At 33.1% G+C, this 18,216-nt stretch overlaps 2 protein-coding genes and 1 pseudogene across 2 annotated transcripts; 1 reads left to right on the top strand and 2 right to left on the bottom strand.

Moving 5' to 3' along the window:
- Window positions 1-399: 399 nt before the first annotated feature.
- LOC111877776 (uncharacterized) lies at window positions 400-3,159 on the bottom strand (annotated as a pseudogene).
- Window positions 3,160-6,797: 3,638 nt separating this feature from the next.
- On the top strand, window positions 6,798-9,066 carry LOC111877780 (FRIGIDA-like protein 4a). The gene is made up of 3 exons (XM_023874281.3): window positions 6,798-7,815; window positions 7,926-8,101; window positions 8,347-9,066. Exons 1-3 carry the CDS (start codon window positions 6,918-6,920, stop codon window positions 8,854-8,856), a joined length of 1,584 nt encoding a protein of 527 aa, XP_023730049.1. The 5' UTR covers window positions 6,798-6,917; the 3' UTR covers window positions 8,857-9,066.
- Window positions 9,067-10,286: 1,220 nt separating this feature from the next.
- Window positions 10,287-15,748, bottom strand: LOC111877779 (uncharacterized). The gene is made up of 3 exons (XM_023874280.3): window positions 14,681-15,748; window positions 12,171-12,472; window positions 10,287-10,888 (listed from the first exon to the last, which is right to left on the bottom strand). Exons 1-3 carry the CDS (start codon window positions 15,559-15,561, stop codon window positions 10,506-10,508), a joined length of 1,566 nt encoding a protein of 521 aa, XP_023730048.1. The 5' UTR covers window positions 15,562-15,748; the 3' UTR covers window positions 10,287-10,505.
- Window positions 15,749-18,216: the final 2,468 nt, after the last annotated feature.

The raw sequence follows: 18,216 nt of genomic DNA, 5'->3' as shown, positions 1-18,216 counted from the left end.
TCACCCACAAGTTTTTTTTTTTTTTTTGTAAACCTACAATATTTTTTTAGTACCTAATTGTAGAGGTGAAAGAACATTCCCACCGAAAAGAGACCAGTCACAAACTTAGTCATACACCTGCATTGCATTCGGAGAGTTAAATTTTAACTTTTGATTCTATAAATTTACCTCTTGATTTCATGGAATCAGAATCAGAATGGAATCACTCATTCCATTAATTTGTGATGTGACTCCTTCCATTTTGTTAATCCTTCATTTCATTCTAGAATGGAATGAAAAGCTGCAACTTAACCAATTTTTATTCATAAATTTTGAATTCCATCATACCAAACACATTCCTCACTTTTATATAACAAATAATTACAACAAAATGAGTTTGTTCTTAACATTCGTAATGGCTCATTCCATTCCATCAGAGAAAACAAACATGTCTTCCTCACTTCTATGGAATGAGCCATTCCATTCCTCCCCTAATTCTATGACAACAAACACTATCTAAAGGAATTCCAAATAAGAACCAAAAAAAACACACACACACATTGACTGGCCTAGGAAAGCGGAAGTGATTCACAAGCTAAAATCCCTCCACGTCCTATTCTCTCACACCACAATCATTAATTGATGCCATTAAATGCATTCCACCACTACAAACCACCACATTTATCAAAATATCAACAAACACGTTTTCAAAAATATATTTTATAACAAAAATAGTTGCATGATTTACATCCTACTTCACAATTACTTCCAAGGTGTCGTATATTTCAATAGCATTTGTTATAGCATTATCTTCACAAGTCGTCCTTGTACAAAAAATCATTCACTGTTTATCCAAATCTTTGCATCATATAATACATCAAGATTCCGTATTAAAACTAAATTAATAATACATTTTATGGTTAAATCTTTTACCAAAATCCCAGAAAAATATATTTTTATAACAGATTACCTCACAAGCAAGCTTTCCTTGAAACCTTCCTGCCTCCAAGAAATCATCATTGAGTGCTAGTGTACTAATTCGAGTTTGTGTAAACCATTACATCAAACTACCTGCATGTTTCTCTATCCCCAAAACAAATTTCAGATTTTCAATTCTCAAAAAGGTATAAAAAAAATGAACAAAGAAATTAAAATTCTTGAGTTTAGGTCTAAAGTTAAGGGAGTCAAGACACAATGTAATTTCCGTCTTTTTGCAACTTCAGCAACATTATATGATGAATGAAAATAAAAGTAAGTACCTCAGTAGGTGCCACGTGCCTAGAAAAGTTTAGATTTTCAGTTGGGTTTTGTGATTAATGAGCAGTGCATGATTGAGTTGTTACACATGAGATACACATCATGCTTTAAGGTAGCCTATATCAGGTTCCTTAGCTGTATACCACATAAATTTTTAGAATCTTTAGGGCTTTTAGGTAATATCAATCTAATATGCTTGAAAATGAATGATTTTAGGTTTCACTAATCTTGTATTATGAAAGAACTCATAGTAGTTACCAATTTTGGAATTTTGTTTGCATTTCTGCATACAACAACAATGTTTCATAATATGAAGAGTAGAAAAAGGAATTATGTCTATGAAAGTAGATATTGTAGTACCTTATCAACAACATCACCAGATAATTGAATGTCTTCATAGTTTCTGTATTGTTCAAGTCTTGTACGTCTGTAACTTTCCCTTGTTATATTCAATCTTTCCCATGGAATGCCCTGGATATCTTTTCCTGATCTTGCTCGAGCAGAGGACGTATCTGTCACCTTTGTAAGCTGCTCAAATTAGAACTTAAAAAGATATGAATTGTCGAAATCAAGTGTATTACATGGTAGATTATAACACATATACATTTGATGATAGATTTTGGAAAAAACACTAAAAGGAATGAAATTTAATTCTTACACTAACCATTTAGTAATCATCAAGATTTCAATCTTCACCATTGTTTTCTCCTCCATCCACACCATCTGCAAAATCTTACACGTCACCTTCTTCTGCCATGCAGTTAATCTGATCAACTTTGCCACTCTGCTGTCACTTCTTCACCATATTCAAAAATCCACAAATATAATACAAAAAATAAGACGCCAAATCATCGTATAATGAAGTCGGAATAGCATAGGCGTACCAAAATAAATTAGTAACATAAAACTGCAATTAATTCAAGTAATTACCTTTGTCTAAAAGTCCTTGTGATCAATAAAATCCACCTGAAAATTTACAATCATTGCTTCAGATCAATGACATACGTAATTAGGGTTCGACTACAACAGAGAAAAATGATGTTATCAGATGAAAGAGTGGTGAAGCATAATATATCGGTTCCGTCGTTCTCTTTTCCGGCGACAAAAGAAGATAGAGATGGCGATGCAGACGGTTGTGGAGCAAGTGATTAAGAGCAAGAGTGAGAACTCCTTCAATTGATAGTAAGGGTGATAGGGTTTTTGACGGGAGACTGTGGCGGTGGAGGGATCATCAATAGTGAAAACACTCAACCTAAATCTTCTTCAGCGGAAACCCTAGAAGCATCGGAGGCGGGAAGATGTTCCGCTGCTTTTAGTGGCTGAGGAGTGAGGAAGAAGGCAAGCAACTGAGAATCTTGAGAGGTGGAAGCGATGGGGGGAAAGCGATACCCACAGAAACGAAAAGGATTCTCCGAAGATGATAGAATGAGAGGCGGTGAGAACATCGACAACGTAACACGTGACAGACACTATACCCGTTTTTATTGGTTACATTAGCGGTGTAACAGAGATGCTGGAAAAGAAAAAAATTTCTCACAAATAAAGAAAACACAGGAAACGGAAACGGAAAAGAAAAAAAACAAAACAACCAATCGTAGAGAAGTCCTGTTCATCATGTACTTTGAAATTAGTATATATATAAATGACATAAATACTATCATGTGCAAGTCACATGGGGGCAGGATAACGTTGGAATGGACGGACATCCAACTCGGGGACTATTCGCGTGCAACTTAACGTTTGTAGGTACCATTTGAGGGAAAAAAACCTCCGTAGGGACTACTTTAAGGAAAAAACCAAAACCTAAAGGACCATTCGTGTAATTTGTTCTTAAATCTAACTTTTCAGCTATTAGATTTTAATGAAAAATACTATTTTACTCTTGTACCAAATTTGTAATATACTACAAACCTCAAGAACCATTTGTGTAATTTTGAAATTTTGTATATAGATAAATTATAAATATAAATTTTGTATATATATATATATATATATATATATATATATATATATATATATATATATATATATATATATATATATATATATATATATATATATATATATATATATATATATATAATTTCAACAATTTGATATCTTTTTTTTTATCTATTTGACATTTTGTTTTCTATTTTTATATTATAATTTTTGTTATTTGAGGTTTTTTAAAGTTTTTATTTATTTTGATTCAATTAAATAAACTTAAATTCGATAAACCATGTCAAAACCGTTTCTTTTTTAATTTTTTTCTTATTTGTGAATTGAAACGTTAATGATTTATTTTTATTCTTTTTTAATTTTATATCGTTCCGATTCATGTTTTTTTTACTTGGATACTCCATAGTTAATATAGTTAGCAACTTTATGTTTGCATTTATCATTATCATTATTTTACCTTTATTTTCTATTTTTTTTTTATAATTTTAGTTATTTATTATTCTTGTATTGTTTTTATTTATTTTGATTCAAGTAATGAAAAATAAAAAAACAAAAAACAAAAACTCAAACACCAAAGTTGTAATATACTCTAATATATTAATATATTTTATACTTTTAATCTTTTTTTGGTTTTTTTCGTATTTTTTTAAAAAAAATCTTATTACTTTTTTTTCTATTCTTGTTTTTTTAGTTGTTTCATTTTATTTTTCATTCATTTGATAACTTTTGTTTTGACCTTTTCCAAAAAATGTAAAATGTATGAATATATTAGAGTATACAAATTTGGTGTTTGAGTTTTTTTGGTTGTCTATTTTTTTTTATAATTTTGGTTATTTATGATTTTTCTAATTTTGGTTATTTTGAATCAACAAAAAAGTTACAAAAACCATACATAACAAAAATTATAAAAAAAATAGAAAACCAAAAATTTTAAAATAAAAAATTGTCTTTTTCATTAAAATTTAACAGCTAAAAAGTTAGAATTAACGACATGAGGACTTTTCATATAATTTTACAAACCACATGGACCAATGGTGTAACGTTTTTCTTTAAAGTTTTCAAAATGATATATTTTGCAAACCATAAGTACCCATTATAAAATTTTGTCTTTCAGTTCATATTAATTGTTTTAAGAAAAAAGTTTTATTAAGATGTTGTATGAAGTTTATTTCTAAGTAAAATATACTTTAAATTATAAGTATGATTTTGGTTCAATTGAGTGCAAGTTATAAATTCAGCAGCACATGCACCCTTTCATGTTTTGGAGCATAATTGCATAAAATTATTTTAGGTGCCTATCCAAAAGCCATGCAACTTTAAGGGGACATGCTAAAGACATCCAAAAAATCCTAAAAAAGTGACATTTGAAATTTCGTTGCATTTGGATAAAAGATAGAAGAGATAATCCCATGATAAAAGTAATGATTTTAGTTTACTTATACAATAAGTTGTTTCTTAATCACATTATTAGGTGATTTATTTCCTTAGTCTACAATTATTGTTCTATAGGAATTAGTGATTTATTTATTTTTATTTTCTGTAAAGTTAGAGGGTATTTGGGAATACTTTTTAAATGACATTTGTTTTTTAACTTTTCTAAAAGTTATAAAAATGTTTGGAATATGTAAAAGTTCTTTTCAAAATAATTTTTTGTAAAGAAGAAAAAAGTAAGTTTACAAAAGTTAAGAAAATGTGATTTTTTTGTAACTTTTAGACTTTTAAAGTTAAATAACACTCAAAAATCAAAAAATACTATCCAAACACTTTTTAAAAACAACTTTTAGCTTTTGATTTCTCAAAAAAACTTTTATAAAAAAAACATTTACAAAAAGAATTTTTAGGCTTAAAAAGTAATTTCAAACATCCAGTTTTTAGAATATCCATTTGAGAATAACTTTTCAGATTTTTTTTCACAATATTAGAGTTGTTTATACATTTTGTGTTGTCTTGATGACGCCTATAGAGATTTTTATCAATAATTGAGTTGCTTTTTATATCAATTATTGTGGCATTCTTTCATTTCTTTTTATTTCTTTCCAGCTAATGTTTTTTTTCATTCATTGTTATTTCCATCTAAACGGTTGCATCAGCTTATTCCACAAAATCTATCACATTTACACATCATGAAACGTGTCGTTCATATAGATATGTGTTGTAAAATCCTGTGGAAGAATATATATATATGTATAGGGTTTTATTAAAAAAGCTATCTCGCAGATGAAAACTATAGTTTTTATTTGTTATTGAAATGTTTCACAAAAATAATTGGAATCTTTTGAAATGTATAACATTACTAAGGTTGTAAAAATCGTTCGACATTAACTAGCCGGTGGACTGGGGTTAAAGGATTAATTGGCTAGACGGAGATTAATCGAGGACCATTAATTGTTGATTTAATAGATGTTAAAATATTAAATATGACTAATATCATATAAAATTTATAAATACCACTAATATCATAACAAAATAGGTTAAAATGATAAATAAAACACTAATCATACATCAAATAGTTTCTATTGAGATATAACTTCTTCAAAGTGTTACATTTTCATCGAGTTGTCCTGTTTCAGTCATTATGTATGTAAGGATTAATCGTTAGACGCACTCTAATCGATCGAGTAACGCCTAGGGGTTAATCGGAAATTAATCGGGATTTTTACAACACTGAACATTATATAAATAGAAAATTGTTTAAAAAAATAAATATATAAATACCTTTTTATAGGCCATTTTGGAAATTGATTAAAAAACCCAATAACTTTTTTTATGTTCAAATCATGATATTACTTAGCCATTGTGGTCATGGAGGTTTAACTGCAATGACTTCAGAACATGAGACATAATCTCATGTTTTTAACAGGAGATTAGTCAGTGCGCAAAATCTGACCTGAAAACCTTCGCTATCAATTTTCCCTTTAAAAAAATGTTACATGAAGTAGATTTTAGATTTTGAGTTTTTGATTAAACCAATAGTTAAAAGCTTGTATTCCTAACCGAAACTTTTGTTAAAATCGATATTTTGTTAAAAACTAAAAACGGGAAACTCGCTTCCAAACAAACATTTTGATTGAACGACAATTGTCGTTTAGGGTTTATAAGTTAATTTGATTTTAGAGTTTTAAAACTAAACAGATTAATATTTGTAAGGTTTTTAAATAAGAAATATAGATATGATAAGCCACAGTAGTCATTTTACTTTGGAATTAAACATAGTTTCTAATACCAATAGAGTAATGGTTGTCACCTCTAATACCGATAGTACTAGGAGGTAATTTAATTTCTCAAAACCATTTATTCAACAAATAAATACATGGACTAAATCCATATATTTTCATATACCTGAAGGACTAATTTTAGAACTTATCTGGGTGTCACTTGTCACGTGCAGATGGTTGGAAAGCATGGCTCGCTGTGGTCACACTACTAGTACTAGAACGCTGGAGTTCTAGACACGTATACGGCGCATCATATCAACATACAGGTAAATACCGCTATTGGTCTCCTTATCGTACGCATGCCTTCTATGTTTGTAACAAACATCATACGTGGCCCAATAACAATCAACCACGTCATCTTCCGACCCCATTCCCTAACCTGCCTTTTTATCGCCACCAGCACCCTCCAACCAATTCTTGCTGTTCCCACTTTCTCTCTCCCTCTACAGTTCTAGGGTTTCTTCTTCTTCTTCTTCTTCTTCTCCTCGTATCCATGACTTAGAACACATCGAAGCTTAATCGATTATGGGTTCCATGTCTACCCCTGATCCCTGCGAGTTAACTCAGCCGCCGAGTTTCGATGAGTTCCAACGCCAGGCTTCGCTCATGACCAGCTGCACTCTCCTCTGGAAAGAACTTACCGATCATTTCACTTCGTTGGAGCAAAATCTCCTCAAGAAATCTGATGCTATCAAGGACAAGATCAAAACCCTAGAAACCCAAACTAAAACCTCCCTCAATTCCCTCGAGGAACGAGAAACCACAATTGAAAATTCCGTCTCCATCGCTATCCGGAAAGTAGAAGAAGCCATGAAAGCCGCAGCAGCTGCAGTCGGAACAAGCAAAAGCGAAGACGCTGAAGATAATCCCGAAGTTGACGATTCCGAGGGTTTGCTGTTGAGGTTGAAGTCCTTCTGTGTGAAGATGGATTCATTAGGATTTTGGGGGTTTATCTCTTCCAGGAAGAAAGAAATGGATGTGATGCGAGCTACAATTCCTATAGCTTTGGCCGAGTGTGTGGATCCTGCTAGGTTCGTATTGGAGGCGATATCGGAGGTTTTTCCGGTGGACAAGAGGCCGGATTGCGTCAATGATTTGGGCTGGGCTTGTGTTTTGATGCTTGAGAGTTTGATTCCGGTGATGATTGATCCGATACTAGGCCATTCACGAGCTTTTGTGACACCGAGTGTGAAGAAAACAGCCAAGGAGATCGCTGAAACGTGGAAGGAGAGTTTGGATGAGCGTGGTGGGATTGAGAATGTGAAAGCACCCGAAGTTCATACATTCTTGCAGCATTTAGTAACTTTCGGGATTGTCAAAGATGAAGATTTCGATTTGTATAGAAAGCTCGTTGTTGGTTCTGCTTGGCGTAAACAGATGCCTAAACTCGCTGTTTCACTTGGCCTCGGTGACCAAATGCCTGGTAAAATTTTACATTATTTTTAAGCACGCCAATGGTATTTGAAGCATTTAACTTACCAAATTCAAGAAATTTACAGAAAAATGTTTGTTGTTCCTTTTGGGTGCATGCAGATATGATTGAAGAATTAATTAGCAGAGGACAACAGGTTGATGCTGTGCATTTCACTCATGAAGTTGGCCTTGTTGAGAGGTTTCCCCCTGTTTCTTTGCTAAAAGCTTTTCTCAAGGATGCAAAGAAGGCTGCAACATCTATCATGGAAGATCCCAACAATTCTGGACGTGCCCAGGTATTAAATACCCCTTTTTTCATTTATAAAATATAAATACTACTAATCATTTCACATCTCAGTTTATGATTATGAGCTTAATTTTGTCAAACATTTCTTAGAAAAGCTTTGTATTTTGATAAATTGCTACACAATCGGATATATTTTTCAAAGTGCACTGTTGATCGAGAATAATGAAAGTACATTGCTATGAGTTGGAAACTTAAATTTACCCTTTTGCCCCTGTTATTTGATTATTTTTACAGCACCTAGCTGCACGTAAAGAACAGTCTGCACTAAGAGTAGTGATAAAATGCATAGAAGAATACAAACTTGAGGCTGAGTTTCCCCCTGAGAACCTAAAGAAACGGTTACAACAGTTGGAGAAGGTGAAGATAGAGAAAAAGAGGCCAGCCGCCACGAGTCCCGCCAACAAAAGAACCAGAGCCTGCAACGTGGGACCCATGCCGCCAGCAAAAGCAGGGCGTATCACAAACACATATGTATCTTCTTTCCCGGCCCCACCAACATTCGTGAGGTCTCCATCACATAATACCCAATATCCACCACCACAATATTCGGTCTATGGACATGGAAACAGGAGTCAGCCTGTAAATCATTATGCCGCCTATTCGCCGGAAGCCGCCCCACATTCTCCGGCGTTCACGTATCCGGGAACTCCTCCGATGAACTATCCTCCTCCACCTCCGGCAGCTGCTTATGGGGGATATGGGAATGGCATGTCACCAGCTTTCCAGCATGCTTATTATCGTTGACAATCAATGACATGACATGACATCAGGCTGAATTCATAATGCTTCTTATTGTCTAATGTGATTTGTGATCACTAACCTTTTAATGGTAGTTGGTGTAATGTACGTTAATATCTTTCCTGTCTGTCTGTATTTCTAATGTTGATTAAGCTGTCAGTCACTACACTGTTAATGTGAAAAAGTAGTTTAAATGTTAAAAAAATAATGTTAAAATCGGTGCATATAAATTACGTCTTTTGTCTTTATAAGAGTGTGTGCCATATATATGTGACTAGATAAACTTTTTAGGATAGGAGATGATTTATACACAACAGTTTTTTTTCATACATAACAATTGATGTTTTATAATGTTGTACTGTACAACTCTATAATGCATATATTGTTGTGTATGATAAAAAACTGTTATGTATTGATGCAAAAAAATTTAAGTATTATCTGATATCTTTTTATTTCAGTTAGTTTTTTAGTACTTCTTGCCATTGAAATGAGACTTTTTTATATTAACAACCTTGCAAGTACAACTTATTCGTTATCTGAAAGCGTTTTTCTCAAATATAACTTGATTAATTTGATGTAAAGATTTTGTAAATGATGATAACATTAGAAGCTAAAAGTAATAAAAGGTATTCTTAATCTTCTTTATTCTAATAAAAGAATAGTTTTATTCTCCTTTTGATGTGTCACTCTATTAAGTCTTTTAATTAATGCATATTTTATTCTTCTTTTATCATGTATCATCCTATTAAGTTTTCTAATTATGCATGTCACTTGTCAATTTATTAATTCTTCATTTCAAATTTCAAATTTTTCACTCTAATTACATTAAATTAATAACATTAGAATAAAAACTACAATAAAATTAATACAAATTATAAAGTGATGTAATTTCATATATTTATTTTATTCGATGATTATAATTTTATATAATAAAAAAACTCTTAATTAATAATTTATTTAAAATAATTGATTAATAATTTTGAATTTTTATACTATGAAAGTTTAATTAATTTTGTAACCGTGGTTCCCACGGGTTATAAACTAATTCATGTATAAACTAATGGAAATATGTCAAAAAATTAAATGTCCTGTCCATTTGATTCTCTAATACAGCTGTTTGTAAAACCAAATCATTTAATACCGAATCATTCCAATCTCTTCTGGATGATAGAGTTCAAAGGCTTTTAATTTACCAATTCAGATTTAACCTTTTAGTGGTTACATAAGTGATTTCACCACCAGTGTGGTCTGCATCCTATGAGCCAATCACATACCAAACATAATATTACCTGTCACGTCTTTGAAGTGTGTAACAAATGTGGCTTAAAAAAAAGGTTGTAGAATGATGAAAACAAAGATGGTATTTACAACTTACTTTTCTACCAACTTATGAAACAAATAAATGCATGCATGCATATAAATCAACACAAGTGCCATACGCAATGATTATATGGAATAACTAACAGCAACACCAAGAAAATAAATAAAACCAAGCGATTCCAAAGGCAACATCTACTTCTAACCAATTTTTACCGAAAGCCCCATGTGTTAATTACTTTCTATCTTCGAACCCAATAAAACATATATAACCAAACAGCATACTTTGTTTGGTGTACCTTACTAGACTTGTTGTTGTTGTTGGTAAATAAATGATATCAAGTAGTAGGGTTAGGGTTTGGGTGTGGTTGCTGTGCTTTTTCTCTCTTGCTCTCGATTGTGACCTTTTTTTTAGTATCAAAATCCAGGCTGTCGAGATCAAACACGGTTCCTAAATAGCCATACAAGACTCTCTCTTTCTCCCCTGTCTTGTTATCAAACTTGACAAAATTTGGATCTTTGTCTTCATCTCTCCCTGAACCTGATCCTGATCTGAGGGATGCCCAGGAGCCACGCCCGTGTTTCTGTCTCTCGAAAAAATCTGCAAGTCTCATGGCATCCTTTAGACCCGAGTGGTCACCACCAAACTTAACCACAGTTATCCCCAAGTGCCCTTCTCTCCCAAACATTGCCTTTGACTTTCCGCTTGTGAATCCAAGATCTGATGAGTACAAAAATCATGCCACATATAAAGATCCATATCTAACATTTACATGGATGGATACAAACATCAATTTGACTTGAACTAACATGCAGAGATTGCATAAGTAGCTGTAGCTCTAAATCTAATAATGCAATGTTAGTTGTAGGTTTTGGACCTTTGAATTCATACTCCATATGATATGATCCAACTTAAAACATCAAAACATCATATGCATAATCTGTTGCAACTATCATTTCCCTATTAGGTGGACAACAAACTTTTTGTAACCAACAATTAAATTTAAATTTTAAACAACACAATGATTTCCCAAACTTATATTTTATATGTAGTAAAGTAACATCATATAATTTGACAATTTTAACTACTTCAATGGCCCACAGAAATTAGGGTAATAGACGAGCAAATATCTTGCAATAAATAAGCATCCTGCATTTCATGAAAATCATGTCTACCATACTTACTAATCTGAGATATAAAAATACTAAATCCTAGCCACTTTGTGAAACAGCTTTCTAATTGCTGTTCCATGGTACTCTCTCTTGTAATGATGTCACACAGAAGAAAAAAAAAAAGAATGGATAGGTCACTACATGAGAATATCCAGGAAAACTTTGATTGGTTCTTCAAGGACATGACAACAACTAGCTATTGCACACTTAAATTCAAAAATATAACATCCTTAACACCCTAGTGGAGACTAATACTAATCTTCACAAATGAGATATAGAAGAAGGAACATATACTACAACTAACATCTTTAAGGATGTGTTTGTTACAACAAACTTTCTACGGTTATTCTTGATGACAAGAATGAGGAGGGGAGGGGAGGACATTTACGTCTTTTACACAAAAGAGACCAAGAGCAAGTCCCTGTCCCACTCCCACCCTTTTGAGAGTGCAATTTTTGTCCCTCTAGAAAGAGAAAGATGGAGAAACAATAAGAAGACAAAACTTCAAAAAAATAACCATTTAAACAGATACCAAACCCAACTTGATTTTTTATGTTATGTACGATTGTTCTATTCTGTAAGTTCAGCCTATTTGACCACTTCCTAATCTATTTATCCTTGGCCTGATTAATACAATAATCAGGCTATAAATGTAGAGAATGCACATCACATTATACATGTATAGAATGCACAATGTATTATAGCCTTATAGGATAGGAAAACATCTTCATGGGTTGTTAAGCATTGGAATTTGGAGGGCATTGGAGTAAATTACCAATTATATATATATAATTATATATAAAGAAGCAAGATATATAAACAATATATACCTCTAAGCTTCATGTCCATTGCTTTGTTGCCTAAACCCTCCATACGTCCATCTCTACCCTTCCCGGTAATTGTATTCTGTATGATGACATGAGGTGGCCACATAATGAGATCATCCCGGTCAGCGCCAGCTTGTTGGCCAGATAATCGCTGATATGACCTGGAGTTATCAGGTGGCATCATGTGGTTCCAGCTCATCAATATGCATAAAGCCTTGTGAAGACCCAAATGCTCAGCAACTTCTTTTTCTTGGTTGTATGTGTGCATGATAAGGCTATGCATGTCTGGGAATTCTTTCGAGGACCTGAATTTGCATAAAACGGCTCATTTCAAATTTCAATTTCCTTCCACCCTACTAAATCATGCTATGAATAATAATCTCCATAACAAACAACACATGGCTATGACTATGACTATGGATATCATATCATATCATTTAATGTCGACTACTGACTGCTTATTAGAGTTAGCTTAAAGCTTTTTGGAAAATCAAACACACATAAGACCAAAATAACCTTCAAATCATAGTTCAAAAACACAAAAAGGAGAAAAAGAAACAGGCCTACCCTGGCTATATCCAACATTCAAAATCCCTACCAGAAAACAAAGTATATCAAACACTATCTCACAATCACAAAACAGCTGTAAGTAAAAGTTAAATAAGTAACTGGATGGAATATTGAATTTGACCTCAATAGTCAATCTATAAAAGAGAAGACATGCATGTCATTCAAATTGGAGTAATTATAATGAAAGTTTCAAGCCCTAGTCAGAGCTACAGTTAACAAAAGCTGGTCTAAGAATCTATATCCTGCTGTAATATAGGGCTAAAAACAGATAGAAATGGCTCCAATTCAAATGATTTCACTCACACCTGAATGATTACTGAGCACTAGACTTAGATCTTTTACTCGTTACAACAACTTTCACCAAAAAACCTTGAGCAACATATAATCACATATGAATCCCTTTTTAAGACCTAAAAACAGTATAGAGAACCTAGCAGCAACCAGCATGTGCTTCAGGAGAGATGGAAGAAGTAACAATTAGGGATACAATCAAAGAAGTCAGTTTAAAAAGACACCAAAATACATTTGAGAAACTAACTCTACAACAAAAATTTCTCCAATATTAGATTCTATTAAGCAAAGTAATGGCTATATGGAATATATATATATATATATATATATATATATATATATATATATATATATATATATATATATATATATATATATATATATTGATAAGTTCCTCAGCAACAAAACAAGGCTAAAGTTTAGCATCTCCATAACTAAGCAAATTGACTCTTGAAAGGAGATTCACATTATGTAAGTTGTAACTAACTAGAAAGCCAACACAACTAAAACAATATCTATGTGCCCTTGAACTCCTGCAAGAGAATTATAGAAATCCATAAGACCATAACCATTGAGATAAATCCAACTATAAGTTGATCAAGAATATACTCTTACAGTCTTACTTATACACTTGTTATCGTGCCATGCCCATGTTGTCAAAATGGCAACAAAAAGTTCATATTCTGTTATTTCTATGTATATACTAAAAAATATATACAACGCTATAACACCAGCTGTCATATATATATATATATATATATATATATATATATATATATATATATTACCATGTGTTATTCATCTACACTATTGTACTTTTTGTTACAGTAAATTAGCAAATTGTATCAGACACTATCTCACAAGTCACAATCACACAACAACTACAAGTAAAAGTTAAAAGAAGTAACTGAAATAATTAATTAAAACTCAATAATCAACCTATAATAAAGAAGACATGTATATCACTCAATGTAGAGTATTCCAAGAATTGTATGGAAAGAATCTAAAGGTTTACATTCTTGAGTAATTATGATGAAAGCTTCAAGGCTTAGTCAGAGGCTTAAAGCTACAATTAAGCAAAATCTGGTGTAAGAATGTGCAACCACAAGAACTTTTACAAACATTCTAAACTATAACTTGTCAAAATGGAGGGCCTAAGCCTTTTCCATACTTATATCACAACAATTTCACCAAAAAACCTTAAACAGAGTTGTTCACAGTTTGTTACTTCTATAGTTCTATGTATGTTGTAAATAAACAGTATATTGAAAACTTATATACTGCTACCATTTCAGCATCCTATATAAGATGGTAGATATTAGAACTAAATACTAAACACCATTATGATAGATCGAAGTTGTTGCCTATAACATAGATAATAGTGCTATGTAATACTATATAAAACATAGTTGTAACTTATACCAAGTGTTGCACAGCATCTGCACTGTATACCAAATTGAATCAAATGCTACATCCCAATCACACAACAGATTTAAATAAAAGTTAAAGAAGTAAATGAAACGCTAAATTAAAACTTAATAGAAGAAATCAGTAATAGGAGAAGCATAGCACGCAGAAGCACTTCTCCATAAAACGTAATAGAAGAAATCAGTAACTGAAATACTAGATTAAAAATTAAAACTTTATCAAACCTGCCGCATGCAAGACACTGAACAGAACCCTGTTTACCATCTGCTAAGTATTTCTTCTTCTGATTTGAATTCTCGTTTATCAGTCTGATAAAATTCATAAATGCACTTTTAAACTTTGCTGGATCAATCTCATTATGCCTACCCTGCAAATTCCTATACTCCCCTTCAGGTCTCATATACTTGGGTGCCCTCGTTTCATCAAGCTGAACTCGATTACTTGGGCCCGCCATATGAGATCCATTAGAACTTGAAATCATATTTCCATACTGCAAAAGCTGTTGTCTTTGCCTTGCGAACTCGTCGTTGACCTCACCCACTTCTCTCCCATCTCTTTCATCACCAAATTTCCTCTTACGAGAGCCTTCAGGTCCTAGCGAATTCCAATAATCTTGATTCTGTTGACGATATTGGTCATCCCCTCCGGGGATCGGTCGGCCGGGTGGAAATTGTCGATCAAACCCTAACCAAGGCTCCGGGCCGTGAGGCCGCATTGGGGGCCTAGGGAGCGGCGGGGGGAAATCTTGGTAATCCGGTGGCAAAGCGAAGTAGGAGCGAGCACTACCATCAGCGATAATGATTGTTCTGCGATCGAGCATGTGAAAACCATACGCCGGAGGTGGCGGTGGCAAAGGCGGTGGTGCAAAGTTTTCGGGTCTGGGATGGGGCGAGGGGATTGGATTGGGGTTGAGCTTTGGAGATGGTTTGTGTCTGGAAGAAGGGGAGGGTTTGGAGTTAGATGGCGGTTTTGAAGGAGAGGGTTTGGAAGGGGCAGATGCAGTGTTATTGGGACCGGATTCCCGATTAGATTTGCGGTGGTGAGAAGCGGAGGAAGAAGCTGATGGCTTGTTGGATGAGCCCTTCACAGGGTTACCTCCGGCCATCTCTTTCCTCTCTGAATGGTTGGAAGTAGCGAGATCCCCACGCAGTCTGAGCTTATATGCTTCTCATTTCTCAAAGAGGAGACCCAAAAGTGGATGAGGATTCCGTTGTAATTTTATTGCCAAGAACACACTGACCAAATGGTAAAAGTAAAACCTAAAGATTGAAACATTTTTAAATGAAAAAAATGAGGATTCGGTTTGCAAGGTTGGTGATGGAATGGGTTTTTAAATGTTGTCTCATCCGTTCAACACAACCACGGAGGTCCTTGATTTTGCAGCTAGACGGGGGAATTGCGAAAAGTCGATTTTACAAGTTTTTTGCTATGGAACCAGCATATGGAGGGTAAGAAACGATGAGTTTTTTACAAAAATATCGTAGTTTTGAAAAGTATTTACCAAAATGGGATAGTTTGAAAATTATTTACAAAATAATTGTAGTTTTATTTAGAAGAATAAAAAACCCTATTAGCCTAGGAAAGGACTTCAATATTCACACACGTTCTTGCCTCATCGTTCATCACGCGTTTGTTCTTCTTCCCTGGATGGCCAATCATTAGAGTCGTTCATCACAATCATCTTCTTCAATTTTCCCTACAGTGAGACTTTCTTCTCATTGACTTATTGGTTTATGTTAGTGTCAATTTTTCTTAGGTCAATTTTTGTTGCATAAAAGGGCTTTATTGATTCCTTAACCAATGTACTTCATGTTTTTATATTAATTTTAGGGCTTTTAATTTTATTGTTCTTGAGTCCCTTTTATCAATGCGTGTGACTTGAAGCAAGATGGATGACTTTCAACTCCTCACTGTTAATCATGATAATGTAAATTTCTTTCAAAATTTTCTTTTGTATATTTTATAGGTTTTGTAGTAAATGCATTTATGTGTAAATTAATGTGTTACCTTATTTTAATAATTGTTTTTGTTTCTCTATAGATTTTTGTCAACATGACATCAAAATTTGTTACTTTGCTATGTTACCGGTACGGAAAAATTTGTGATGGGGAAGAATATATAAATTACAACAAGTCTTCGAGTAAAGCAACAATGATCTATACTTAGAGTTTGACGTCAATCGAGATAAAAATCACCTGGATATAACCAATGTTTTAAAAACCGGTTTTTTAGTTGAACCAGTATGGTGACCGGTTCCCGGTTTAACCGGTTCGACCATCATGTGAATCGGTTTTTATATTTTTCATGTTTTTTTCTATTTTTCTACACGTACATAAATATAAAAATTATGAATTTGATGTTTACAAGTTCAAACGATTTTTTCTAAAAACATGCCGGTTCAATCTAGTTTAGAAATCAATGTAAAACCGGTGATAATTGAACCGCTGCCTCTCCCGGTTCCCGGTCCAACCGGTTAGACCGGCCGGTTCAAACCGGATTTTAAAACATTGGATATAACACCCAGGTACTAAAAATCATATTACACATCAAATTTCAAAATTTTAACCTTTTGTTTCTTTGATGATTTTTGTGAAATTTGTTTGGGGCTACTTCTGTCATATTATGATTTTTGTGAAATATGTTACGGGCTATTGTATAATAAGTTTGAGGCTATCTCTGCTGCCTCTCTGTTGCCACTGGGAAAAGTTACTAGTGTTGTCTATAAACTATTTCTTTGAAGAAAAAGTCATATCGAATAGGATGTACTGGGAATTAAAAATAGTCCATTTGTTTTACACGCATTCACCATAAAGACTAAATAAGCAATCCATTTTAGTAAGTTCCTGTTTTTTATCACAATTTCGTAATTATAATTTGTTATTGTTTCCGCTTATAATTTTTTTTTTGTTATATTACTCGCAGAACTCGAGAATCAGTTTTGATAGAAGAAGAAAGGAACATTATTTTATTTCTTTGAAGAAAAAGTCATATCGAATAGGATGTACTGGGAATTAAAAATAGTCCATTTGTTTTACACGCATTTACCATAAAGACTAAATAAGCAATCCATTTTAGTATGTTCCTGTTTTTTATCACAATTTCGTAATTATAATTTGTTATTGTTTCCACTTATAATTTTTTTTTGTTATATTACTCGCAGAACTCAAGAATCAGTTTTGATAGAAGAAGAAATGAACATTATTTTATTACCTACTGTGAATCATATTGATGTTGTGTCAGACATGATTCACACCAAGGACTTCAACATAATTTCTCAATTTGCCGTCCTGAACAATGGAATGAGTAGCGGATTTGACACGGACAATGAAGGATATGAAAGTGGGGATGAATATGAAACTGAAAATGGAGAAGATGTAACCACATATGGAGCTGACATCGAGGTACCTTCTAATTTTAATAGTTTAGAAGGAATAGATGTGGCTAATGTTGACAATTGGGCGGTGTCACACTCTAAAAATAAAAGTCATTTAACTTAAGATTTGGGAGAAAATTCTTTTAAGAATAAGGATGAACTTGGTCTATAGCTATTAAGCTTTACACGATTAGGAAGCATCGACAATATGAAGTAGTTGAAACATGTCCAACAATTTGGAAGGTAAGATGTAAGTTATGTTCACAAACTGGTTGTAAGTGGCAATTACGTGCATGTAAATGTAAATGTAGTAGGTATTTTGAGATAACACAATATATTGGTCCACATCCTTGTTTCCAGTATAGGATTACTCAAGATCATCCAAAT

Source organism: Lactuca sativa, chromosome 7, assembly GCF_002870075.4.
Source record: "Lactuca sativa cultivar Salinas chromosome 7, Lsat_Salinas_v11, whole genome shotgun sequence".
NCBI classification, from domain to species: domain Eukaryota; kingdom Viridiplantae; phylum Streptophyta; class Magnoliopsida; order Asterales; family Asteraceae; genus Lactuca; species Lactuca sativa.
This window is presented reverse-complemented; position numbering and strand designations above follow the sequence as displayed.